The sequence below is a fragment of the Astatotilapia calliptera genome, chromosome 6, assembly GCF_900246225.1.
Source record: "Astatotilapia calliptera chromosome 6, fAstCal1.2, whole genome shotgun sequence".
Taxonomy (NCBI): domain Eukaryota; kingdom Metazoa; phylum Chordata; class Actinopteri; order Cichliformes; family Cichlidae; genus Astatotilapia; species Astatotilapia calliptera.
In genome coordinates this window covers 8,192,295-8,219,090 of record NC_039307.1, presented here as the reverse complement: position 1 = coordinate 8,219,090, position 26,796 = coordinate 8,192,295, and the positions used below count along the sequence as shown (strand labels likewise).

The 26,796-nt window shown below is 39.3% G+C and overlaps 3 protein-coding genes across 10 annotated transcripts; 2 read left to right on the top strand and 1 right to left on the bottom strand.

The window, feature by feature from the left end:
• Window position 1: 1 nt before the first annotated feature.
• On the bottom strand, window positions 2-11,637 carry c6h22orf23 (chromosome 6 C22orf23 homolog). Of its 8 annotated transcripts, XM_026170021.1 has the most exons (12): window positions 11,548-11,637; window positions 11,036-11,096; window positions 3,831-3,888; window positions 3,653-3,763; window positions 3,155-3,194; window positions 2,930-3,050; window positions 2,608-2,708; window positions 1,980-2,042; window positions 1,104-1,259; window positions 798-935; window positions 353-453; window positions 2-204 (listed from the first exon to the last, which is right to left on the bottom strand). In XM_026170021.1, the coding sequence occupies exons 7-12, from the start codon at window positions 2,699-2,701 to the stop codon at window positions 109-111; spliced, it is 648 nt and encodes a 215-aa protein (XP_026025806.1). In that variant the 5' UTR covers window positions 2,702-2,708; window positions 2,930-3,050; window positions 3,155-3,194; window positions 3,653-3,763; window positions 3,831-3,888; window positions 11,036-11,096; window positions 11,548-11,637; the 3' UTR covers window positions 2-108. The 8 variants fall into 8 exon arrangements, with proteins under 8 accessions (XP_026025806.1, XP_026025808.1, XP_026025804.1 ...); XM_026170023.1 differs by lacking the exon at window positions 2,930-3,050; XM_026170019.1 differs by lacking the exon at window positions 3,653-3,763.
• Window positions 5,228-9,337, top strand: klf1 (Kruppel like factor 1 (erythroid)). The gene is made up of 3 exons (XM_026170015.1): window positions 5,228-5,581; window positions 6,740-7,598; window positions 7,689-9,337. The coding sequence occupies exons 1-3, from the start codon at window positions 5,507-5,509 to the stop codon at window positions 7,862-7,864; spliced, it is 1,110 nt and encodes a 369-aa protein (XP_026025800.1). The 5' UTR covers window positions 5,228-5,506; the 3' UTR covers window positions 7,865-9,337.
• Window positions 11,638-22,260: 10,623 nt separating the features above from the next.
• LOC113023213 (nuclear factor interleukin-3-regulated protein-like) lies at window positions 22,261-24,831 on the top strand. The gene is made up of 2 exons (XM_026169237.1): window positions 22,261-22,715; window positions 23,106-24,831. The coding sequence occupies exon 2, from the start codon at window positions 23,178-23,180 to the stop codon at window positions 24,387-24,389; it is 1,212 nt and encodes a 403-aa protein (XP_026025022.1). The 5' UTR covers window positions 22,261-22,715; window positions 23,106-23,177; the 3' UTR covers window positions 24,390-24,831.
• The last annotated feature ends 1,965 nt before the right edge of the window (window positions 24,832-26,796 follow it).

Sequence of the window (26,796 nt, the reverse complement as noted above, 5' to 3'; positions counted from 1 at the left end):
GTTGGGTAGATGTGTGTTGTATTCACTGGCGTGCGCGTGTGTCTCTGCTCTGACTGAAGGTATGTCGCTTGCTTGAAGAGAAGCAGACCGCCCGGTCAAAGACAACAGTCAGTCTTCTTTGTTGGCTGCATTTTCTGTCCTCTCTGCGTTTGTATCAGATGTGGGAACGTGGGATTTTTCCATTATCTCCAATTCTCGTAATTTCTGTTATTAGAGCCAGGATACATTTAAGTGAATCTGATCATATCTTAGTTCAATTTAAACTGCTACTGATCTGTCTCGTCACTGAAATATATATATATATTAAAATACAATACTAAATGAACATAATAGTGGCTGAAAGCACGTTTACCTGAGATATCTCAGTGTTGATGATGTTGATATAATCTTTCTCCTGACCCAGGGAGGCCATGTCTTCCAGAAACTGTTGTCTTTCCTGTATTTCATTCAGAACTGCAGGAAAAACAGAACGTGTTCTTACTCTGAGGGTCAGTGAGCACATTGATCTTGTCATAAGGCTCAGAAAATATTCCCTACAAAAACAAATTTCCGTTTTTCAAATGTATCTTTTGTTGCACTAAAAACACCCCAAGGTTCCATGCACTTCTATTACAATCTAGAAGGCAGACATTTCTGGAGCTGAAATCTACAAAACAACTCCCAATAAAAGAATTTAGATTGATAAACAGCGCTACAGGCAAGAGGAAAAATTGGGGGTTAAACTGTCCCTTTAAGATTCAAATATGATGCTGGTGTAACCGCTCCACCTCATTGTTTTGCTCTGCAGTCAGCCTCACCTTCCTGATAGCGATCAATCTTCTTTGGTATTTCTGAGCTCTGATGTTGAGGAGGCTTCTGAGAAGATCCCGCTTCGGGCTGCTCGGTCCCATGTGCAAAGATGTTCTGAAGCTTCCTCTTCTCTTTCTCTAGGTCTCCTTGGGTGACATGAAGAAAAAGTTCCGAAAAACAGAGCCTGACTTTTTCTCAGAGTGCAGAAAATGGAATAAATGAAGAAGAAAAGGAAAGAAATGGGGAAAATTGAAGGGATCGATGACATGCAATATACACATAAACTGAAATTTATGTCAGTTTCAAGAACGTACGTGTTGGACCAGGACGAAACTTTTCTCTCTCGTAGCTGTTCCCAGACCGACATGCCTTGGCGGTGCGTTTCTGAGTGTGGACTGGCCAGTGTTTCTGGACAGATTTACCAGGAGAAGACTGTGCCGGATCAGAGGTGAAAGGCAAAGCTGTTTCATCTGAAGGAGAAAATTTTACAGCAGCAAAAGTTTTTTGTTTACAAAAAATGAAGCGTTGCTAATTGTGGATGCTTTTTTTCAAACCCCATATTTGAAGTGTGGGACTCTTCCCGACAAGCTTTGCATGATTCACAGTTTAAAGAAACTGAACAGTGAACTGGGCTAGGCCGAGGTTCTCGATCATTTGACAGGGGTACAGAGTATAAACATAGCTTCTCCACACTAGGAGTCAGCTGAGGAAGATTGGGCATCTGAATAGGACGGAGAGGTGTTTTGGTAGTGTCTGGGAAGAGACCCGGAACAGACAAGCTATGGACATTGTGTCACTTGGCTTGCCAGGGAATGCCTTGGAATAAGAGGTGGTGGCTGGGAGGAGGCAGATCTGGGCATCTCTGCCTAGATCTCTGTCCCCCAATCCAGACCCTGGGTGTCTGCTCCTTACAAACAGATTTGAACAGCAGGTGGGAGTTACAACGTGAACCACATAATTTAGGCAACCATATCAGGTACACCTGCTCTCAGCACATCATGCCCGAGTGTTAAATCAATCTGAAGTCCAATAGTAACAGTATATGGCACCATAAGGGCCAAAATCATGATGGTATTTAGCAACAGGTCATATGTACAGAGTGGAATATTGTTATTAACTTACAACTATATCTTAAGTATAAATATAAGAAAATACTCCATGAGACAGTATCAGACCTTTAACAAACTTACTCTTTGGCTGATTGTTGATCTGTTTTCTCTTGAGGCTGGTGACCCTTGATTCCTGCTTCAACACTGAGCACAGAAACAGAACAATAAGAGTACACAGCACAGGCCTCAGCAACGGTAAATGAAACACAGACACAGCTCTATAGCGGGATCATAAATTCTGAGACCATGCTGAAAATCTCTCATATCTTCATAAAATTTGAGGACATGCAAAATGAAGAACAAATGTTCTGACCACGAAAAGCTCACATGGTGTGTTTACAGGACTGACAACGACACTGAAGTGCCTCACACTCAGAGTGAAAGGCACTGGTGGGTATATTCAAATCTGGAAACCCCAACTTCCCTCTGACCCAGGACAATTTATCTGAGGTTTTAACTCCAACATGCCTGAAACCTTTGGAGGAACTGCTTGAAGACGTAGTAAGTAATTCAAGACTATCAACACATCAAGGTTGAACAAAGCTGGGCAGTCTGTGGCGGGCTGATTCCAGCCTGTCAACACTGTATTTCTAGTTCAAACTGCTGCACTGATATCATCATGTATGCATGCTAGAATATGCTAGAGCAAAATTTAAGGTTTTTATTAATGTTTCTTTAGTGAGCTCAGATTTTTTGGAGCACAGCTTACATCTCAGCATGTCCTGGGTCTCCTTGCTGAACTGTGTGGCTCTGGGGCTGTTCCACAATCCCCTGCTAGCTGAAGCCTGTGAGGAAGTTTCCATCTGCAAACTAAAACACACAAATTACAACCCAGAAAACCATTGTTTTAGTTCAATTTATGATGCTGTTATTCCTGAATTTAACGTGAACTTCATCGCTGTGCTCTATGAATGACTTCAACACGACCTAAAGCTTCGGAAAAAAACCCGTTAATCTACGAGACAAATATTGTAACTAAATATTATATTAATAATCTAATATTAAACACTAATAACATTATTAAAGCTTACCTCGTTGTTTTTTTAAGGAAAGGCCAGTCTTTAAAAAAGGAGACCAACTTCAAACTCAGGAAGACGGCAGTAACACTATGTTGCTATAGCAACTAAATAACAAAAGCCCTGTTTTAACTCACTGAAATATGTTTTTAAAAAAGGGAAAAAAAGGGAAAGACAGAAAATTATTACTATAAGACTCCACGTTTTTAAAATCTTTTTTAAAAGATATTTTACGCTTACCAATGGTTTCAAGACAGTGGTGCAGTGTCAACTATGGCCACTAGAGGGAGACAGATTATTATTTTTTATTACCGTTTTAATGGCTTCCATCAGTTATTGATTTTATTTTCATTTATTTTAGTTTTGTCACCAAGAGTCTATTAAACATTTTTTATTCTGTTAAAATATATATACAGAGAGGAAGTCAGGAATTACTAGCTAATTAATAGCTAAATACCATTTTTATAGAACAAAACACTCATATGGATCCCTAAGATATTGACATTATATCATCAAAACTACAAGGGATTTCAAAAAAATAATTAAGAGTAACGCAAACTAATTACCAATCGTGAGACTCAAACAAATGCATTTTCAGTCAATGCCTTTGAAAGTGACAAATAAACAGCCTAAATTGAACTTGTTTAATAGAATAGAATAGAATGGCCCTTTATTGTCATTGTACATGTACGATTCAATGTGTCTATAAAGCAGTCGATCATTGCATATTTTTTCAACCTGCATAGTGAATGTCTTATGTGTAGTCGTCACTCGGAAGACTCTCAAGAGAGAGTCTTTATCAGTGGCGGGCAAGTCATCGGGGGTCAGCAGCAGTCAGGGCATCATTATCTGTGGAAATACAGCAGCCTGCATTTGCTGAATGTCTGCAGATAAACAGCAGCCCGAATATAATCACCTTTCACACATAGGTCTTCTCAGAAGTCACACGTCCTCGCTGGGAATACAGACACAACCTGTGTGCACAAGTGTGTTAAACTGTAAGCAGCAAAAACAGAAGAAGAGGTTCACTTTCTGCTGTAGAGTCAAACAATTAAAATTACTACATATCCATTATTTGTTTTAGTATATGTTTATATGCCAGTCACCTGTTTTTAGGTATTTACACAATCATATTAAAAGTATGCAAGCTGCTTTTTCAAATCATGTATGCTTTCTTTTTTCAATTAACATGTCTATCAACATTAAACGTGCATAAAACGTCTCTGTATGTGTGCCCACACAGTTTGGACTTTGTGCCAAAGCGTGCTTAAATAGATAGCGGCCTTTCATCTGATAACAGCCAATGATCTGTTTACTTGTGAATGAAAAATAACTGAGTGTGCGCCATTTGTCTACAGGCTTAATTTTACTGCACTTTAAAGGCATTTGTGTAGACATTCAAAAGTATGGATGGTAGTTCAGTAAACTTAGAAGATGTTTTCAGCATTATTTATCCCCTTTTTTTTTATTTATTTGCAACTATTTGCAGTGACTGTTACCATCTAATTATCATGCTTTTATTATTTTGTGTATCATTTTAAAACTACTCGTTCAGTTTTGATGGAGCAGCTGTTTAATCCTGTTAAGGCTAGTGTATCATATTTGATACATTTTAGCTCTACATCATTAGCATGATTTTGTTTCCCTGAAATACCTGATGTACACTGTCAGACACGTGCAGTGCTACACAAATGCCAAATGATACAAATTAAAACTCACATACGCAAATATATATTAATTTATTGTTTAATTTTGTAAAACAGTTTCCCCCTTTCCCTTTTTGACATATTCTACTTACAAAATAAAAGTTTCCAGTGACAAACCAAAAATGTTTCTTTCGTGTTTAATGCGTAAACAGTTAACAACTATTGCTTTAATCCTCATCATCATTTGACTCCCTGTGAAGCCTTAAAAAAATGTGTGTGTTGCTATTTGATCCCAACTTTTTCCTCTGTGAAATAAACATCTGTAAAAACGTACTTTAAGAATTTTAAAAACATGAGTGTAAAATGATTGTTGAGCATATTCACGTCAGTGACCATTTCACTGATAATGATTCATCAAATTTTAGCTTTTAATTGCAGCAAAAGCGAAGGTTGTTTGGTCTTTCCTCACATGTAAAAGGTGAGAGGACAGCCTGACGCTCAATGTTTTTTCAGGTTTTATTGCTCTGAATCCCACACAACAGGAAGACAGTGTGCTGAGGTCAGATAGTAGAGTTTCTTAGGGTTTATAAATGACCGGTCTTAAAGGAACCAGAGAAGTAATTTACACGTATGCTCCACCTCCTAACGGTCAAAACCTACATGAAAACGAGAGATTTGAAGTTAGACTTGCAGCTGACAGAGATAGACAAGAGAGAGGAGGGAGAGATAGCAGGCAAGCAATGACGAAAAGGAGGCAGTTCTCTGTGGCCTGTTTGCACTGAGTGGACTGTAACTGGGATGAGAGGCCTGGTGAGCTGGAGTCTGACTTCCTGTTAGCTGAGGGTGAGGTGGGCATGTAAAAAAAAAAAAAAAAATACAGAAGTATCCAAAAGAAAAGAGAAACTTTCCTGTTCTTGTTACACCTGTTGCCATATCAGACTGCTTGATGGCTGTTACCCAGGCTGTGCTCCCTTCCTTCAGCTCCTTCTCCAACCTCTCTCACTCCACTGACAATATGAAAGTAAGTAGCATGTTCACTTCAAATATTTGATTCTTTTAGCGAAATATAGTGACTCACCTTTCATGTAGTGTGACCATTTAATATTTATGTGTCTGCTTTTACTACAAAAGTGACGGAATAATGCTCAAAATTAAACTGCTACCAAAATGACTTGTAAGTTTTTTTGTTTGTTCTAAAGGGCTCTAAAAATATACTGCATACAGTTTCAAGATGAAGTTAAATGAAATCTTATTTACACTTGGTAGCTTTTTGTAAAATTTTGCTGTTGTTCCAATTGAGTTCACTTATTGTATTGTGGATTGTGCTGCTTTATATGAAAAAGCAATGAAATCACAATGTAAAGAAAGTCTGCAGGGAGCAAAACTGTTGGCTTAATAAATAATTTATTGAATATCTTTAATGATAGCTTTGGATTTGTATTAGAATAATACACGTGTGTGAGAGCCACCAGCATCTATTACCACAGTGGGCAGAAATTAATGCATTTTTTTTGTTATTTCTGGCAATCTGAAAAATTTTTTTTACTATTATGTGAAAGAAACTAAACTAAATTAAATCAGTAATAAAGAACAGTGACTTTGCAAAGTCTGAAAGTTTTACAATTGAATAACAGTCATTAATAATTCAAATTTGTAACAGAACAGAGTGGAAATGTCCATAAAGATAGAAGTATGTTGAGACGGAAGCTGTTCTTTTTATACAGAACTAAAAATAATATTGTTGAAGTTCAAAAATACTCTACACTTGAGGATTTGTGGCTTTGCAGATCCATTGTGATCTACAAATTGTAATGTACATGTGATAACAGAAGTCTGTCTGCACATAGAAAAACTGAGATATATTATTGAAATTGCACATAGTTTTCTCAAACCATCTCACAGTGGTTATTACGCAACAGTTTTACTGGTCTGGTCCGTTTTAAATCAGATTAGGCGCTTTGTGGCCCTAAGCAAGAAGCTTGACTCACTGGTGCAAATGCTAAGAAAATCTACTCATTCGATGAAATTCAGCTGAATTTATTATGGGCTTATATTATTATTTGGTTATTCTGAGGTAAACAAAATAAGTAATCTAGTTTGTTTGTATATTTGGAAAATACCCTCTGTGAACATTTAAGGATGTTCTTGGTTTTCATGATCTTAAAATTCTCTCCAACAGGTGTGTAAGTCAGATGGGTCTCTCCCTTTGGACTCCCCAAGCACTAAACTGTCACCAAAGAGCTCTGAGCAACTGCAGGTCTCTGAACAAATGGCAGAGGAGCTCCTGGATGATGACAGCCAAGCATCATGGGACATTGAGTTTCTGCTGTCAGAGTGGCGCAGCCCTTCCCCCGACCCTAGCCCCTCTCTCAACAACAGCAACCAACTGCTTCCGCAGTTTGACCCAAACACTGCATACCAAGAGACGAGTGTGCTTAAGGACCCATCAGGACAGGAGAGTCTACAGATGAACAGCGGCAGCCTCATGGCTGAGCTCATGTCCCCTGCTGAAACCACCACAGTCCAGCCAGAGCTGTACCAGCGTAGTTTTAATGACGATCAAACAGGTCGAACTTTATTTTCTAATGTGCATAATGTAAATCAGTTTGACTTCTCCCAAGGAGGAAGTGTTGAAAGACACAGCAGAGGAAGCCTCAGTAAGGTTGCATCATGGGACTTCAACCCCTACTATCACCACCACCACCAACAGCAACAGCCTCCCGTGGTGGCCATCCCTGAAAACAGGTTCATCCGACCTCAGCCTGTGACTCCTGACCCTCGACACTACCGCTACTTGCCCCACTTTAACCACACTGCCAGCCTTTACTGTGACTACAACCACAGCCAGGGGCATTTGCCCCTGCACCAGCAGCCTCTGCTGGTTGGCCAACAGGTGCCCCCTAGTGGGTTGGAAGGGAAGCGTGGCAGAAGAGCTACGGGGAAAAAGAGACCAGCCATCCACAGCTGTGAATACCCCGGCTGCAGCAAGACCTACACCAAGAGCTCGCACCTCAAGGCTCACCTCCGCACCCACACAGGTAACCAACAACAGAAACAACTGATCTTAACTCATGGTTTAAATGATGCTTTTTTAAAAAACTGCTATCTGCTTTATTATCTTTTATCAGGTGAAAAGCCTTACCACTGTTCATGGGAGGGTTGCAGCTGGAAATTTGCCCGCTCGGATGAGCTGACACGTCACTACCGCAAGCACACGGGTCAGAAACCGTACCAGTGTATGCTCTGTCAGAGAGCCTTCTCTCGCTCAGACCACCTGGCTCTGCACATGAAGAGACACAACTAACGCTCTCGCATATGCACCAATCTACACCTCTGCCATTATAGGACATTTTAATTAAAAAGTAGACAAATTTTGTCTGAATGTAGGACCTCAAAAGTCATCTGGTGTAGATGTTTTTGGTATACTTACAAAACAAATGAGATAGGTCTAACTCAAAATCTAATTGAAAACCCTTCAGCTTCAGAAATGATTGATATCCGTCACTTAAAGAGTGACCATTAGTAATTGCTGAAGCACTGGTAATTAGAGAAGTACTCCACAGAAAAAAGATGGAGCAGGGGACTTGCTGCAGGCACTGTAGCAAGTTTATCTCCTTTGTCTCTCTCTATTACACATATTTTATCTCAAAGAAGCCAGCTTTACCATGACTGGCTGCTCGTGTGGGGCTTTTGTGCTAAGATGACCGTTTTAGAGATATCTACCTCTGTGACATCGTACAAAAGAACTTGTAGAAACTGAAAGTCTGACACCTGAACATTTAGCTGATAGGATTACTCACACGTACACTGACCTCAATACGTGAAACCTTAGCCTTATTTAACATGAGCATCCACCATTGTTGACAGACAATATTAGATAGACAGATAATATTGGGTACCCTTTAACCATCACATCTACATATCTGAGCACAACAGTTACCATATACCTTAAATCAAAGTCCTAACTTAACCTGGCAGCATGTCAACCAGAAGAAGACAACCTTTGTAAAATAAGCATGTCTAAAGCTATAAGAGCCGCTTTTACAAACACTGTACACACTGTGGGTTTACAGACAGTGGACTTAAACACTAACAAAAGACCTAAAAGTGTTTGTAGCATTGGTTACAAGATGACACACAACAGTGTATCCAGAACTCACAGCTTACGAAGAAAGCCACGAGTGCTTATTAGCCATGCTTAATTATGTCAGCACTGAGATGATATAGTCATCTCAAATTCTGTTCCCCTTACAGGCAAAGCAAGATGAAGTACTGATATTTGGCAGATTTTGGCCAAGTGCAAATATCAATGTTTAATTTAATTTAATTTTTTTAATTCCCCCTTTTTGTGCAAGGGAAAGAAAGAATACTGCACTGCAGTATGATTTTATGTCCTTACAAAGTATCTGATAACTATAAATCTATTACACTGGGTTCTATACAGTTTAAAAGGACCACAAAACTGATGTGACACAACAGTTAAACATCATGCAGTCAGAAAGAGAAACACTGACCCATACCCATGAGCTGGTGTGTCCAAAATGGTAATAGAAATATGACTTAAATTATATGTGAAGCAAACTAATATTGGTTTATTTTTTTAAAACATATTTTTATTTAAAAATAAGCATTTGCTAAAGCTGTAAATAATCTGTATTTTTCTGAGCTCTCTATTGTCATTAAAAAATAAGCAACATATTTATTGTCACGATCTTTTACAACAGCAGAAGATACTATATTATTTGTAAAATATTTTTGTTTCAAAAGAGCGTTGTTAGCATTGTTGTGTTAAGAATTTTTAAGATGTTTTAATTCCAACAATAAAGACTTTTAATTATGTAAAACTGTTGGTCAGTCGAGCCTGATTTAAAAATAAATAAATAAAAAATAAATACAAATAAATCACAAAACCATAAAGCTGGGACTTCAAAATTATTGAGAAATACTATGATATTTGTCAGCAATGATATATATATTTTTTTGTTTAATGGTTTATTAGTTACTTTACTACTCTTTTTGCACAACAGGCCACGATTTATGTCCTTGTCAGTACTGCAAAACTGCATTTTTCAGTCATTAGCACATCAAACTGGACCCTCCAGTGGGCTGAATGTTTTATACCCCTGCCCTTAAATATTGTTTGCTTTACAGCAAGATTAGGAAGAATTGTCCGTTTCAAGTCATTTGGGGTTTTCAAAGAAAGTGAAAACACATTTTTCATTTTCCAAGAGAGAGAAAGCACTATGTTTGATATCAGCATTTGACCTCTAGATGTCAGTGTTCTGTTATCACGTCAGTCCTCCAGGCTGCAGGCAGGTATCAGCAGGCTGTAGGCGGCTGTGTCTGCTGTGTTTCTAATCTGGGTAAGGGTGAGGTAAGGATGGGGATCTGCTTATGTAACACGGTGCACTGATTCATCCTGATTATGTCAGATGATGGAGTTCATCATCACATTAAGAAGCTTCCTCTCCCTCCATCTAACAAATATATAGAATGTTGTGTACTGCATACCCTCAGGGAAGACAAACAGACTCACAACCTCACACACTTACCAGCATCTACAACACATGCTTAAGCATACACATTCAGCAATGAATCTGCACTGCTTTGTAAACAAAGTTATAAAAAACCACTGCTGACCTAATGTGATCCACAACAAAGCATTAATATTGACAGTATTTTTAGTTGCATAAAAGATCACAGAGATTCTGAGGCTTTGGTAAAACCTCAAAAAACAAAAACAAACCAAAAAAGAGAGAGGGTTTGGTGCATGAACATATTTTAAAATGAGAGATATTCATTTTAAAATCATTTATTGTAATTGCAAGTTTCCACTCTGTAAATGGATTTAATTTCCAGAGCATGATACTGAAGTGATGTAATTTTGTACAAAAGCCTGTTTGTAACTTTTTATAAACTTACATGGAAATACTAAGTTCTTCGACAGATTCAATAAAATCCACGAAATTCCTCTTTAATTATATGGAAGTCTGACGTACAGTTAATTTAACCCTCATGTTCTGGATTTTCTGGTATGTGAACAGGAACAGTTATATCTTTACCTCTCATGAGACCAGTTATGCAATCATACAAATGTTTTGCAGGAGCCCAACCAAGTCAAGGGTTAGTATTAGAGTTTGATCTGTACTAGCGATTAAGACTGAGCTGCTGCAGCTAGGTCCACTTTGATGTGCTACCATGGCTAAAACTGGGTTCTTAATCCTGCTAATCGGGGACAACATAATGAATGTTGAGCAGAGACGTTAACTAGCTAGTACATGCATCAACACATAAATGCCTTAATCAGAGCCTGAAATATCTACATGAAGTTAATAGTAAATGATGCCTTTTAATCTAAGAGCTAGAAAGTCCTTAAAAGGGACCTAATATGCTCATTTCCAGTTCCATAACTATGTTCTTGGACTCTATTAGGGTAGCTTTGCATGACCAACAGTTCAAAATAAACCTTATTTACCTTGTGCTTGGTCTTGGTGCAGGCCTCCCAGTTTATCATGGTCTACCATAACCTGTTTTGCCTTCCAAAAAACAGAAGGCTTGAACAGCAGGTCGGCGGGGCTTCTGTGCACACAGCCAGAGCTGTGTTCTTGAGATGAGCATTTTGGAGACTACTTGCAGATACACTTAATGCATTATTTGAAATTTTGGTCAGAATGAGGTCAGAAATGAAATGAGCAGAGCCAATGAGAACTACAGAAGCGAAATGATAAGAATTTAGTGATTCCGATTCATTATCGATTCTCTTATTCTCTTTACTTTGATAGTAAACACCATCGCTAAGCAGCATATCAAAGACATTCATGCAAATTAATGACATGTTGTGGGTCAAATGTTTGTTCGTGTTGGAGGTATTTCCCCTCTTTATTGTGATCACCATTGGGGTCATTACTCAAAAAAGGTAATATATTGTACAGAACATTTTTCAGGTAGAAATAGAGGCTGCAGCCTGACTGCTCATCTGTTTGTTACCTGTTGAAGTTCAGAGTCTGACTCCTGTGCCGGGGCTGCGCTGGGTTCTTGGCTAGCTTTGTGTTAGCATGCTGTCTGTGTAGATCAGGCTTGGCCAACTCCAGGCCTCGAGGGCCAGTGTCCTGCAAGTTTTAGATCTCACCCTGGGTCTATACACCTGAATCAAATGATTAGCTCATTACCAGGCCTCTGGAGAACTTCAAGACATGTTGAGGAGGTAATTTAGCCATTTAAGTCAAGGACACATCTAAAACCTGCAGGACACCGGTCCTCGAAGCTTAGAGGTTTGGACATCACTGGTGTAGATGCTCGCAGCGAGGTGAAGTTATGTTAGCAGCATAATGCGACTGTTGTGCTTGATGTACTGGATGCAGTTTGCACTTTACTCATCATTTTGTGCAGTAAAAATACAAGTAATGTCCATAAACACTATTTACCTCCTCAGACACACAAACTGAAATCAGCTCAAAGAACCACAAGTGCAACTGGAACTGGAAAGCAGGATCATAGTCAAGCATACTAACAGTTCCAAGGAACTGGACTACTGGAAGCCAATTCTAGATTCCTATGCCTGAAGAAATACAATGAGATATATACACTTACTGGATTGAGACTGAAAGGGTCTCAACCAAGTAGGAGCCCCTGTTAAAAATGAACACCTTCAAGCTCAACTGAAATTTGCAGCTGCCCACATGGACAACAAATAAGACAAAGGTTGAACCATTTGTCCACAAAGACATTAGGTATGTTTCAGAAAGATCAAGGTCAAGCTTTCAAACCTAAAAATGATGCACCAACTAACAAGCTTGGGTGGTGGCATCATCATGCTCTGTAGCTATTTTACTGCCAGTTGTGCTGGTTCATTGCACAAAGTTGATGAAATAATAAAAGAGGAGATCTACCTCCAAATTCTTCAACTTTACCTTAAATCAACAGCTAGAAAGTCAAACTTGGATACAGTTGGATTTTCTAACAGGACAATAATCCCAAACACACATCAAAACTGTCATAACCAATGAGGCAGGCTGGACTCAAAATGCAAGCTAACATGAAGCTTGTGGAATGGCCTTGCCTCCATCCAGATGTGCACCAAGAAACAAACCAATTTAAGTGAACTCTAGAAATTTCGCCAAGAGACAGGTCAAATACCCAACCAGAATTATGCCACAAGCTTGCAGACAGCAACCAAAAAGATTCTGGCCATGGTGCAGCTTGCTAAGGGACACTTAACCAAGTATTCGAAGGAATGTATATGCATAAATTCAAACTTTTGCACCCAAGTTGTGAAAGAACAATTAAATAATTCAAAACCCCAAATTACCATCTCATCCATGCCCATGCATCTAAACTAGTGACCACAGCTGTATTAACATATAAAATATGACCAATATTAAAAAGGCCTCTTTTGGCGTTGACCGTATGTCATTACATAATCAAGGGCTCATACACTTACTCACACACTGCCATGCAAATTGCAAGGTGCAATGTAAAGTGTTCTGCCATTGGAATCAAACCACCAACCCTGTCATAAGATGGAAAACCTGCTTTATCACACCGCCCTCAAGCAATCATGATAATTTTAGAGCTAATAATAATAATCTGTTCTTCACTCATACAAAAGATGTTCCACAACATCAGATAAATCACAAATATGTTAGTGATGGTCATGAGGCTCCATCTGCAGTCTATTTTAGTGCAGCGTTCAAGGGAAAGTGATTTGGGATTTAGAGGTGACACGAGGATAGAGGCTCTGGCCTGTAGTGCCCTAAAAGAACAAACAAACTCTGAAACAAATCTGCTTTCTACTTCCATGTTCTACTTCCTCCTTTCATGGTTACATAAGGTTATAGCTAACCCCTTGATTGGAGTGATCTTATCTCTGAGCATGACAAGAGTGTACTAAACAAAGACATTATTATAATGCATGTGACCAGGCCAAGGCTTAAACACCATGTGGCATAAACAATGACGGTAATGTAATGTTTTTCAGTGCATTTGATTCTTTAAGCTTATTCCACCACTTTTTTTTTTCTAAATCCCCAATGCCAGGTCATTAATGGAAAAGACTCATTAAATAATTTGATTTGATTGTTTTATATAAAGAAGGATATTTTCTTCCTCCCCACCACCCACATGAACCACAGAAAACAATTTGAATGCTGCAGTGGAAGAAGGTTTACTGAGGACAGAAGCATAATTAAATCCTCCTCTTTCTTGTTGTTTCCCCCCCTAACAAGATACGTCATTTCAGTCACTTATTTAATCAAGTTAAGGAGAGGGAGAAGGAAACAGGGTAGCTTCCAGATAAGCAAGCTCACATCTGGAAGTGCCGACAGTTATATTTTAACAAGAATCAAAATGTAACTTTAGAACTCAAACCAAAAAAAACAAATACTTTCTCTATACCTGTTTTACTTGATTTCCCTCTCACATCTAAATATTGTATACTTAATTAATTGCATTTAATATATTTAATTAAGCTTTTTTCATAGTTTACATCCTTTTATATTGCTTTAAATATTGGGCAGCTTTTAAGGAGTTTGAGTCTTAATGTATTAAGACTCAAAATTATAAACTCCTTAGACAGCTGCTCTAGACTCTATTGCACAGATTCTCATATTAAGCTTCCTTGAAAATGTGCGGTCAGAAGTCAAGAAAAATTGGGACATTTTCAGACACTTAAACACTAAATTGCAGTGTTGGAAAGGTAAAACACATCATCTGAATAGTAACGCTGTCTGAACTCTGCAGTATTTGTATTTTAAATGTTATATTTGTTTTAAATGTTATATACCTATGTAGTATGTGACTTTTGTTGCCATGATGCCAGGTCTCTCTTGGAAATGAGATTTTTAATCTCAATGAGATTTTTACCTGGATAAATAAAGGATTAATAATAATAATAAATAATCAACTGTACTGCTACCCTTCATATCACTAAAATAAACATGTGGAAACATTCTCACATGCAATATACACACAGTATATTATAGAATTAATATTTTAGGATAACTGCTTCTCCAATGAGCATTTTATAAATGGATTTTCTCTGCATTATTAAACCCGCTATTTCAGGCCTCTACAACATCTGTATTTTTTATGAAAAAAATGTAGCATGATTTTGGACTGGTAACTGTCCGTATGGTATATAATATAAGGATTTCTAAACGATGACAAAGTAGTCCCACTCAGTGCGTTTGTTCTCTCTCTCATCGAATTCAGTTTGATTATTTTAAGCCAGTATGAATGTGTGGAATTATTTACTCTTTGTCTGCAGTTACACAACCTCACATAATGAGAATCTTGGCCTGCTGTCCGAGAGCAGGATGAGGATTAGAGCGCTGAAAGCCGCTGCAGCACTGAGACTGTTGAGAGGGACTGCGAGTCCAAATGAATCAAAGGAAAAGCTGGGAGAGGGAAGAGGGAGAAAGACGGAGCGGGGGTGGGGGTTATCCGCCTGATTTGAACTTGAGCATACACACACAGAGTCAAACAAGGCCACAGAACACTCTGTGCACCGGCAGTCAATTACTTTGTACCTTTGTTTTTCAAAGAGCTAATGAGGCTTTGCGTACACATGAATGCATATGCAACAGGGAGGCTTTGCTGACATAATGAGCTGCCTGTTTTTAAATTTTAATGCATGCATTTAGTATGGCAACTCGATAAAACCAGGAGACTCATAATTACAATAAAAATGGCCGCAGCAGAGGCAAAATGATCCTCTTTTAGTCTTTAGACTTTTCATTGACCTGTTACAGTTGTTTCCAACTCCAGGGTAGCTTTGCATGATTCACAGTTTATAATAATCCTTATCTTCCACTGTGCCTCCGTGCAGGTCCCTGGTTTCTGGTCAAACAACAATAAGTTTTGAAACTTAAAACCAACAGTAAAACATTACATGTAAAATAAAAAGGTCACCAGATGAGCTTGTTAAATACAGCATACTTGTTCTTTTGGAGAAATCGGTAACTAAAAGCATCCCAGATTATTTATTCTGCACTTAATGATTGTAATGCAAAACTCTAGTTTTCTCAGAAAGCCCCTTATTCATTTTTTTAACATGCTTTTGAAGAGGAAATAAATGTAATTTTTATTAGCTTTTTTTTTTTTAACTGCTTTTACATACTGCTGGTTACTTACAGTATACATAATAGTGTAAATGTGCTAACCAGCTATGTGATTTCAGTTCACTTCAATTTATTTTTATACCCGAATGTCACATGTGGAGGTTAAAAGGGCATCACAGGCATAAAAACATATCAAGCTGACAGACCTTTAAACAAAACTGTTCTCTGCATCTGCCATGTTCCTGAATGGGGACGATTCTTATCAGTACAGTAGTATTATTAAGTTAAAATGGTATTTAAATGTCAGAATAAAAAAGGGGTATCTTGAAATTACTGTCAGAGTTTGCTTCCTTAAGATTTTGAGGTAGGCTGTTCTGGAGTATGAGAGCATGAACTGCAAAAGCTAAAGTATTTAGTAGCTTATGATTTGGCAGGGGTCGTCAAACTATAAGATATAAGATGACCCAAGACTATAAGATTTTGTATCGAAGTAAAAGTATTTTAGAATCAATACTGTAAGATTCTGGAAGCCTACACTCTTTGCTAAGAGTGGACATGTGTTACTGGTTTCTAACGCTGACATTTTTATGAGTAAATTTATACTGGTGAACTCTGTGATGCTAGATCAGGTGGTTTACAAGGTTCAAATGAGGACTCAAAATGTTATTACGCGCGTTGATATTTTGCACAATATTTCAGTTACATAATCCCCGGTGCAGAGTGGACACGTCGCCAACGAAGCATGTCCACTGATGCTGGTTGATGTTATGACTTTAATCTTTAGTTCAATACACAGGGACACGGTAAGAGTCATGGTGGATCAGAGCAGGTGTTCAGAGGTGAGTGTGTATGCACACCTACACAGTCTGTGATTATAAACTCTCCTCTTTATTGGAAATTACTTTGTTCTGGCAGACATGAGAGAGTTAAAGCAAATCCATTTGGTACTGAAGAATCCAGCTGTTTTGAAAATGCAGAACACAAAGTGCTGAATTAATTCTAAAGGACACTTAACTTTAGACATTTCTCCAAAAAGCTCCATTTAAATTGGAAACAGTTTACATTACAGATTCTATATCCATCATGACTCTTGTGATGGCAGAGCTGTACCTCAGGCCTACATGGAAATGTACCAATACCTGCTGGGAAGACTACCACGGACTTTGACACTCATGTTCAGCTCCCCTTCTGTGTGAATTATAGTAATGCTTGTGACCCCTTTTATTTCATCTAGAACCACCACCAGGTTTAACATGATATAACATTTCCAGAATCCCTCAGGGGCCAGTTAACATACCAGCATGCAGACTTGCTGCTCTAACAAAGGGAAAGAGTGCTGCACATCCATCATTTAACCTTATTTACAGTTTGCTGCTCATTCAGCTCAATTTTTTTGCTCCAGCCTCCAAAACCTCCACGGTACGTTGCAGCATGCACCCCTGGATCGTATTTGCTCTGTAAAGTTCGTAGAAACATTTCCACAGTCACACTGTTGTCACCAAACCTTTGATGAAAAAACCCCCCAAATAGTGAATTTTAGTTCATGAGTCCACATTTCTCTCAAGCGGGGAACAGCAAACGTGTTACATAATAGGGTGACCGGACCTTGCAAATGGAGTATGGGGCAAAAAGTACGTTTGTTTTTGACAATGCTGGACACATTAGAAATGCTAAGAGGCATTTGACGTGTAAAGGTCATGTTTTATTTGAATGCAACCTTACCAAGTGTTATTAGAAAGCTCGAAGGTAAGATAAAGTTGTTGTCACCATGGCAAAGAAAAGAGCCATCAATGATTGTGCAGTGGGACTGGCTTTATTTCACTTTAACTTAAAGACACACAGGGGCTGCTAAACTCTGAAAGACAAAACAAAGTTGGACGTTAACTAATTAACTTAAAGGTTTAAACTCAGAAAAACAAATCAAACTCACCTCAGCTGTCACCCACTGTGGGAGTGAAAAGAGTGAGTAACAGGAAGCACAGTCCATATATAATGTGTGCCAGTTGAGTTCAATTAAGGTACAAAGAAACTCAGAAACCAATCAGTGATGAGAAAGTCAAGACAGTGAGTGAGGCGTGAGAGAGTGAGGAAATGGGTAAATACAACAAGAAACTTTACTACACTAAGTAAATATAAACACTATTAAAGGAAAGTAAATTTTAGTTTTGTGCAATAATCTTCTTCTAATACTTTTGAAAGTATTTCCACAAAATAAAAATGCCTGAGTTCAATTCCACCATCAGGCCGGGGTCTTTCTGTATGGAGCTGCATGTTCTCCATGTGTTTGCGTGGGCTCTCCCCAGGTCCCCCAGCTTCCTCCCACAGTCCAAAGACATGCACTTAGTGGGGGTAGGTTAATTGGAAACTCTAAATTGCCCATAGGTGTGAATGTCAGTGTGAATGGCTGCCTGTGTATATGTGTTTGCCCTGCGACAGACTCGCGACCTGTCCAGGGTGTACCCTGCTTCTCACCCTAAGACAGGTGGGATAGGCTTCAGCACCCCCCGTGACCCTGAAATAGAATAAACAGAAGCAAATGGATGGATGGATAAAAATGCTGTGAACTCTTTAAGTTGCTATTTTGTTTAGTAATGTCACTGAAGCAATGTGGTGACCTGCATTTTTCCATATTGGACATTGTGCAGATAGTGTACAATGATGGTCTGTCAACCTGCCTGAGAACCATGATAGCATCCTCTAATTAAAGTCATTCAGTGTCTGTCTTCATGCTAAACAGAATGTGGAACATTGTCTCAATATTTGGGACAGTGGGACAAGGGATAAAAAAGTGCTGTACAGTCCCACATAAAGTGGAACATCCAGTTGCTGCGTTGCATAATACCCTATGAGAAATAAACACCGCTCAGTTTTTGCATTGATTTTATAGTAAAGGAATACAAGTACTGCTTTTTCATTTACAAAACAGGTCAGCAGCATGAGAAATCTTAAGAAAAATAAATGCATTGCCAGCTGTATGTCTCAGTCCTTCCATATTCAGTCAGTGTATATTACAAAGAAACACAAACACTGACACAACTCCTTGGCCTGACTACCTTGCTTTGATGTGGTATAACAGGACATAGTTCATATTTATGTCTGTGAGAAAACGTCAAAACTAACAATAATTCAGGCCTCTGGCTTGGATGAAATGATGAAATTTGCACAACAGTTCCCATGACTTGATGAGATGTTGTAACATGATGCTTCTTTGTGCCAAATACAGTGAAAAATGATGCTCTCATGGACTGCTCTTTTCCCATTTTACATATCCAACTTTTGCCTTGATTGGACCCTTTGACCAGTCGTTTCTGGCTCTGGGCCGAGTCTTTGACACCCAGCGTAGATCTGCATAAATTAAATGAAAAGTATTGCCTTGTTTAATGGAAACTAAAGAGGCCAACACAGAAAAAGGAGAGGTTCAGTGTGAAGAAGTCCCATGTGCAAGGAGGAAGTATCACTGTGGCACAACGCTTATGGAACAGTGTTCCTTTTTTCTGCAAAAACTCACCCCAACTGAACTTTCAGCATGGCACAGTCCTCACATGCACTTTCTCTGAGTATTATGCAACAGCTTGCTTCCCCATTTACACTAGCTTTCAGGGCACAGTCTCCATAAAGATGTCTTTACATTTTTCATTAACAGGATTAAATAATTTACAGATTAGCTCATAGGTTTAGTATATCTGTGATTAGCTTCTCTTGTTTTTAACACAGCAAAGCTATAGTCCTGAAAGAGAGAAAACATACATGGTGAGCTACATTACACAACTATGCTGCCTAATAACCTGATGTTGTAATGGAAAGAAAAACAGAATCATATTGTCTATGTGCTCATTTGAATGTAAGAGACACAAAAAAAGCATGTGCACAGTATTTTTTCCCCATGTTTCTGTGTACCTTGAACTGCCCGTTAGTGGTGCTTACTTGGAAAGAGCAAATGAGGACAACTTAAGCAACCACGAGCACTGCCCGCACAGGCTTTGGCAAACCTTATGACCTCATGTAAAAATATAATCAGACGAAACAAAGCAGTTAATGAAAATCTGCTTTTCTCCCTAAGCTTCCATAAAAAATATTTATCCTTAGTTATATCTTCTAGGTTACACAGCCATTCCAATTCTTATTTTTGAGAGGCCTTTATGGAAACCTAAACTATCAAGTTAAATTAAATATTTTGTTTACTTGATAAATGACATGCAGTTTCGGAGATTTCTAAAGCAGCACTTCCAGGCGCAGCTATAAGGGTAAAATTGATGTTGTTGTAGAACATACAGTATTCAACACTTAAAGCCCCTGAAAGGTAGAGTGAATAACATTATCTCAATATAATAGGACTTCGATACATCAGAGCACCTTTGATGAGGCCCAGACTGTGATAACTACAGAAATGGTTTCCAAAGTGGGGTCTGGGGACTCCTAGGAGTCTATGACTCATAGCCCAGGGATGCAAAGAATAAGGAGTAGTAAACTATACAAGTTTTTTGCCATATTAAAGAGTGTTTATCTACAGATGGGTACTAACTTTTTAGGACATTTTCTAATGTTATTGACCACCCAAAGCGCATAACCCAATCACACACATTCATACGGTGCTATTTTATGTGCACTTTAAGCATTGCACACACCCACCCACACCGATGGGAATCAGGGGTAGACTGGCGTTCAATATCTCAAACACTTTCAGACTTTCTCACTGACTTTATCCACAGCAGCACTTAGTTTTAACATCTGTGTATTTAGAGCAAGCGTTGCTCTTGAAACTTGGAGAGGCTTTTACATGATGTGGGTCACTGGGAACATAATTTACTTGGTGAAATAGTAGAAACAGGAAGTGTTATGTGACGAGAACAAGCTTATGGTAATATGATGACAAGGTCACTGGCCTCAGGTTTTTACTGTTTTATTTTTTTTTTAATTCTTGGTTAATATGTTTGAGTTGGGCTTCTGTGGTGTTTTGTCACTCCAAGTGTTTGAAATTTTCATTTTTTGTGGTTGCTGGATTTCTGGGTTTCTATTTTGATTTCTTTACTCTGAAAATGCAAGTTTTGTTTCTAGTGACATCTTTGAGTCTTTAATTCCTGTTTTAGTATGTGGTTGTTCCAGTAATGAGTTTCAGTTTTGTATCCCATGTTTTGGTTCATGTTTTGGTTTCTGTTGGTAGCAGTTAAAGTTCCCTCAGTGTTTCCCTATCTGCTCTTCTCTCTGTGCCGCTGTGTATCATCCAGTGTTCCTTAGTCTTTGTCGTAATGTTTACTGTAAGTCTTCTTCTCTACATGTTCAGTGTGTTTCCTTATCTTGTGCTTGTTCAGTCGCCTTTGGTTATCTCCTGATTTATTTTGAAGGTTTCTCTTTCTTTCTGTCCTGCGTTTGTTATGCTTCCTATTTGTCTGCTAATAATCCCCCCCCCCCCCCCCCCCCCCATGTTTACACATTTAAATTGGTCTTCAGCTTTTTGGTGCCCTCTCTAATTGGTGAAATTTCTTTAACATGGTTTTGTAAGACCTTCATAGTGACATTATTCCCAGTGGTCTCTTTCAGCAGGACAATGTGACATTGCAAAATTGATTACCGGTAAGCATGGTCTAAACATGCCAAAGAGAAACCACAGACCTCGATTCAATCAGATCAAACATCTATGTATAGTATGTCGGCCACTGGTTACAGGACTTAAAGGATCTGCTGCTTGAACAGGACACTTTTAGATGTTGTGTGCCTCCAAAGGTCAAAGCTGTTGGAGTGTATCATTTTAATCTGTTAGAAGAATCCTGCTGACTGTGATTGATTCATAAATTTATATAGTGCCAGTTCTTAACAACAGTTATCTAAATATTGCTTTAGTAGGTTAAAGACACTTTTAGAAAGAAAACATCAAAGTTCAGTCAGTCCCCTATGACAAAGCACCTGGCAAGAGTGGGAAAGGAGAACGCCTTTTAAACAGGAAGGAGTCTTCAGCAAAACCAGGGTCCCATAGGGGAAGCCATTTACCTTGTTTAGTTGGAGGTTTGAGGGGACCAAAAATATGAGGAAAAAAGAATGAAAAAGAATGGTGTGGGATTTACTGCTGTATCTGCTGAAGTTTAATAAAAAAATATGTCTGATAAATTCTGGTAAACTTCTGAACAACTGGACCCTCCTGGGAGGAGAAAAAAATTCTAATTTAAGGTATGTCTGCCACTTTTCAGGCCCGGAAACTACATCGATATTTTATATACAGTCTGTGAGTAAAAGGAAGGACATCATTACACATTATTAATCCAAGTGCATATTTCATGCCTAAAATCAAAATGTTCGACGATGTCAAGTGACCCATGGTGATCAACTTGATACTTACAGAAAGGTACTTTACAAAAATTAAGCCCATAAAAAGAAACTCCAAACTGTCTCAAACTCTTTTATCAATAATCATGATGAAACTTATCAGAACCAAACGTATTTTAATTGAATATGAGAAGTTTTACTTATACTTTAAAAACATTTCGACATTTCATCTTATTTCTGTTCAAACATAAAGCCAAAAATCTTATTCGCCCCCTGGTGGCTGGTTGCAGTACAAGCCATTAACCACGCCCCCTCAATGTTACTCGGTGAGATAAATTAAACTATAATTGAAATACTTCAAGCTTAAACGTAGAGCTTCTGTCTTATTAAGGCCGTACATCATCGTAAATGTGTTTCTGATGATGACGCTAATTTGTCCTCCTTTTTTGTCCTCTAGTAACCTCAGATATGTCAGTTATGATCGGAGTCCCATCTCTGCGTGTCAGGCAGACACGTCACACGAGAGTTAAAAGCGCCGCAGATCACAGCTGCCGTGGAAGTATAAATTTAACAAGCCCATCAGACTTATTTTCCCCCCTGCCTGTCTGTTTTGACTCGGCTGGCTTCCCGTTAGGAGGAGGAGGAGGGTGAAGAGAACAAGGAGGAGGAGGAGTGTGTTACCCGGGGTGAGGTTCCGACCCCGGCTGAACCAGTGAGCGGGGGAAGGAACGGCAGGGAGATGCGGTGTGTTGAGGAGCGGAAACGTCTGAATGACCGGCAGAGATTTGCAGTCTCCTCTCCGAGCCAGAAGGTTTTTATCAGTTTGCAGCTGCTTGATTTGTAAGTAATATACATTTGCGGCTTTTAAAGTAACCTTTACAGTCATTATTTTATCCTGTTAAGATACGTGTGCTATATTTTATTATTCTGTGTGGGGTAAACATGAAGAACTAAATGACCCATTACACATTTATGGCCATTTGATGCCAGTAAATCAAAGTTTTCATGTATAATTTTGGACAGAATCAAATAAGACATCTGGTATTTCTAAGTTTAAGTGAAGGAAGATTCATCCAGCTTTTATGTTTGTAATTATTCATTTTGAAAGCTTTTCCCTTTAAATCTTGTATTTAAAAATATTTTCCTGCTAACATTAATTTGACAATCGGTTTAAATTTTACAACATTACAAATTTTCATCTCACCACGTGGATTTTTTTTTCTCCTCTAGGTGGAGCCATTACAGCATATTTCACCGGGAGCTGCCAGCCCTACAGCTCCTTGCAGTCAGGAGTGAGTGAACATGACGGGTCAGACTGTGGGAGGCGTCATCCAGGATCTGTCGGTGCCCTCTCTGCTGGGTGTGGGGTCCAGGCCTCAGGGGGAAACCGGCTCCTTCACCGAGGAGGCTGTTTCCATCCTGACCTCCACGAGTCAGCTGGCCCGAAGCCTCCTGGGTCACACGTTTGCCTTCAAACGCAAAGACAGCTTTAACAACGCTGAAGCCATGGCTGGCAACAGCTGTGACGAAGACAGCGGTAATAATGCACGTCGCAAACGGGAGTTCATCCCTAATGAGAAAAAAGATGATGGCTACTGGGACAAGAGGAAAAAAAACAACGAGGCAGCTAGACGCTCCAGAGAAAAGCGGAGAGTCAATGACATGGTGCTGGAGAGGCGGGTGATGGGTCTGCTGGAGGAGAACGCCCGCCTCAGGGCCGAGCTGTTGGCCCTCAAGTTTCGCTTTGGGCTTGTTAAGGACCCCTCTAATGTGTCCATCCTACCGTTGACTGCGCCCTTCTGTCCTCATCCCACCCCCAGATCAACAAATCACTACCAGGCTCACACTGATGGCTCCCCATATGTCGGCACACAGGCCAGTGCCAACACTCACCAGATCCTCTCTCAGGCTCCGCAGCAGGGCGCCATCTATGGTGCAAGAACAGCTGAGTTGAGTCATAGTGGATCGCAGGAGACTGGGGTTGTGACCTCATGTGGCTCAAACGTGGGTAGCCCTGTGTTTTTTGATGACACACTGGGTGAGAGTGGCAGGCCTTCTCCGAGGGATGTGACGGAGGAGCAGCAGTGCTGTGAGAGTCAGTATTTAAGCAGGCGAGACTCATCGGAGGGTTTGAGGAGTCTTCCACACAAGCTTCGTTTTAAAAGCCCTGGGGGAGGCAGCAACGGAGGGGAAATTTCTGCATCACCTGACAGCAGGAATAGTGGCCTGCCTATAGCCATGGTGGGACCAAACATCCAAATGAGAAACCACCAGCAAGTGGGGTGGGACGGCCAGGTGGAGAGCCAGGCTTCTTGGTCTAGAGAGGATGCCTGGGGTGTGCAGTATCAGGGTTCACCTTCAGGATATAATAACTCATCTTTTCCGCAGAATTCAAGCGACCACAGATATCCAGCAGAGGACAACAGCCTCAGGTCGCAGATCAGCAGTTTGTCCCAGGAAGTGGCTCAGCTCAAGAAGCTCCTGTCTCAACAGCTGCTTCCTAAGATGGCCTAAAACCAGATGAGGGGACGGTCAGATCCACACCATATTTCCCCAAATAATCAAACTCATTTTCCCAGAGTGGGATGAGCATAAGCAGCTACCTCTGAAATGGCATGACATTTTTTAGTGGCCTGTTTGCTCCAGTGATGAACAATACAGCAGGAGCAGAATTAAGGAAAGTCATCACGTATACGCAACACTGTATGTACTGGACTGAAACACAAGAATGTGTCCATCATCTGCAAAAACCTCTTTCTCATCAGATTCAACCTCATCTTCAATCTTGTCATATTTCGAGACACCTGGCACTTATTTTGTGTGTAAAATTGAGCTGTTATGACGTTTTGGAGTGTACTGTGGTTTTTGTGCCATTCACTATCGTAACCTCGATGTTACTTTTCAAAACTGTGAGTGCACTCAACTGTGTGGAAATAAAATCCTGCTTTATGTAAACCACTGTGAGCATTTTTCATGATAAGAAATTGCAATTTTTTTTTTACTACAATTTAAAATCACAAACAATCTGCATTTGGTTTTGCACTCACACACATCCCCATCTGTTTAATAATCATCACAAATAAGTGTCAAATTCTTACATTAATCCTAACCTAAAAGTTGGCTTTTAATACTAAAACCAAGGCTTAACCCTCAACACACCTTAAAGGGGTTTTTAAGGGTTTATTTGAAGGTATTTAATAGTTTAATTGTCTTTAATTGATATTTAATCATCTTTATCTTTGGCTACCTTAGACAGTCAACTTAAATGTTGTTTGGACAACCTATCGGCCTCCATATGCACAATCACAAACACTGAAAACTCCAAATAAATTTAGACTGATCATAGTTTAACAGTGAATGACTGTGTTGCATTTTTCTGAATGACAGATATTTTTAAGAAAATGATTTTTAAGCCACATCTGGCACTAATGCTGGGCACAACAGGAGCTATGGTGTGGCACTGGACCTGTGTAGGGTCCACTGTGCCAGACTTTGAATGTTGCAATCCGGCTCAAAAGCTGCAACATAAATATGGAGACTAACACCAGAATTTCACAGAGACAAGGTTTTATTTTAAATAACATAACAAGTTAGCTAAAAAGCTAGTACCACTAAGACAAAGACTAGTGAGGCTCCATGAAAGCCTGCCTCAGGTATACCTTTATCCACACCTGACTAGGTGTAGTCAATTAGCTGCAGCTGAAGACGCTTGCATTGCCAATGCAAAGAGATTAGGGGCTGCAGAGGGGTGTAACAACCAAAGTTTTCTTCTTTCCATAAACTAATATCATTTCAGTTTTGTTTATGGCCTTTCCTCCTTCAACAAATACTTTAAAACTGTAAACACCACCTCACTGTTGATCCATTTGCACTGAGTTAAGGATACTGAAAAAAATGGACAGTGGAGTGTGTGGGACAGAGCTGGGGAGAGAGGGGTGAATGCAGGGAGAGCGGTGTGACACTGCATGAGTCATCTATCACGTCAGCAGCAGAAAAGCTATTTTTAGCCTCGAAGCAGCTGCGGTGGAGACTGAACGACCCACATGGAAGTGAAGGATATAGGTTCAGAATACATTAGTAACACAAGAAAACAATAGAAATGAGCTCGCAGACATATGAAATGTAATAGTAAAACACACTCTGAGAACAGCACAGAGCCAGAAAGCAGTTGTAGATAAAATGAATGATTGCATTTTGTCTCAGAAGATGACTGAATGGCATAATTCTGTATTCTTGGAAAAATCCATTTTCACTTTTAGTTTGTTTTTTACCAGCACCAGGTGGCGCCAAGTGTCTTTAGCAGCATGCTGTATGACTTTCATTCAGTCATTCCATTCATTCACAGCAGTGTTACTCCTTTGTGCTTACTACAGTAACACATGCTGCACACGCACAACAACAAGATTTGCAAAGCATTGTTTACTGACTTCTTTCACCCCACAAAGCACAGTGCGAGTATGAGGCAAGAAAACAAAATGAAAACAAACTGAACAAAACAAATTTGCTTGCTCATTTTTTAAAAGCACATTTCATTTCAGGTGGAAACACAATGAGCTGCACAAAGCATGAGCTATAATCGGGTTTACAGTCACAAAATCATTTAGAAAACAGACATAAGTGAATAAATACATAGAAATGATTAAGGTGAGGGAAGGGAGGTGTGGCATATGACTTGTCTCCCCCAAAACAACCAAAAAACAAAAATAGTAAATTGGATTCAAGAGATAAATCAATTTAAGAAATATGATTTTAAAGAGATCATAATTAAGACAACAATAGACCAGCAAAAATTGGTAAGTGGTGTGTAGTTGTGATTGAGTAAGGACCAAACCAAACAGTAACAGCACTAATAACAGTCATATTGACCTCAAAAACTGTGGCTTAAAGCTGAAATATGAGGTTATCTCTCTGCAGACCTGTG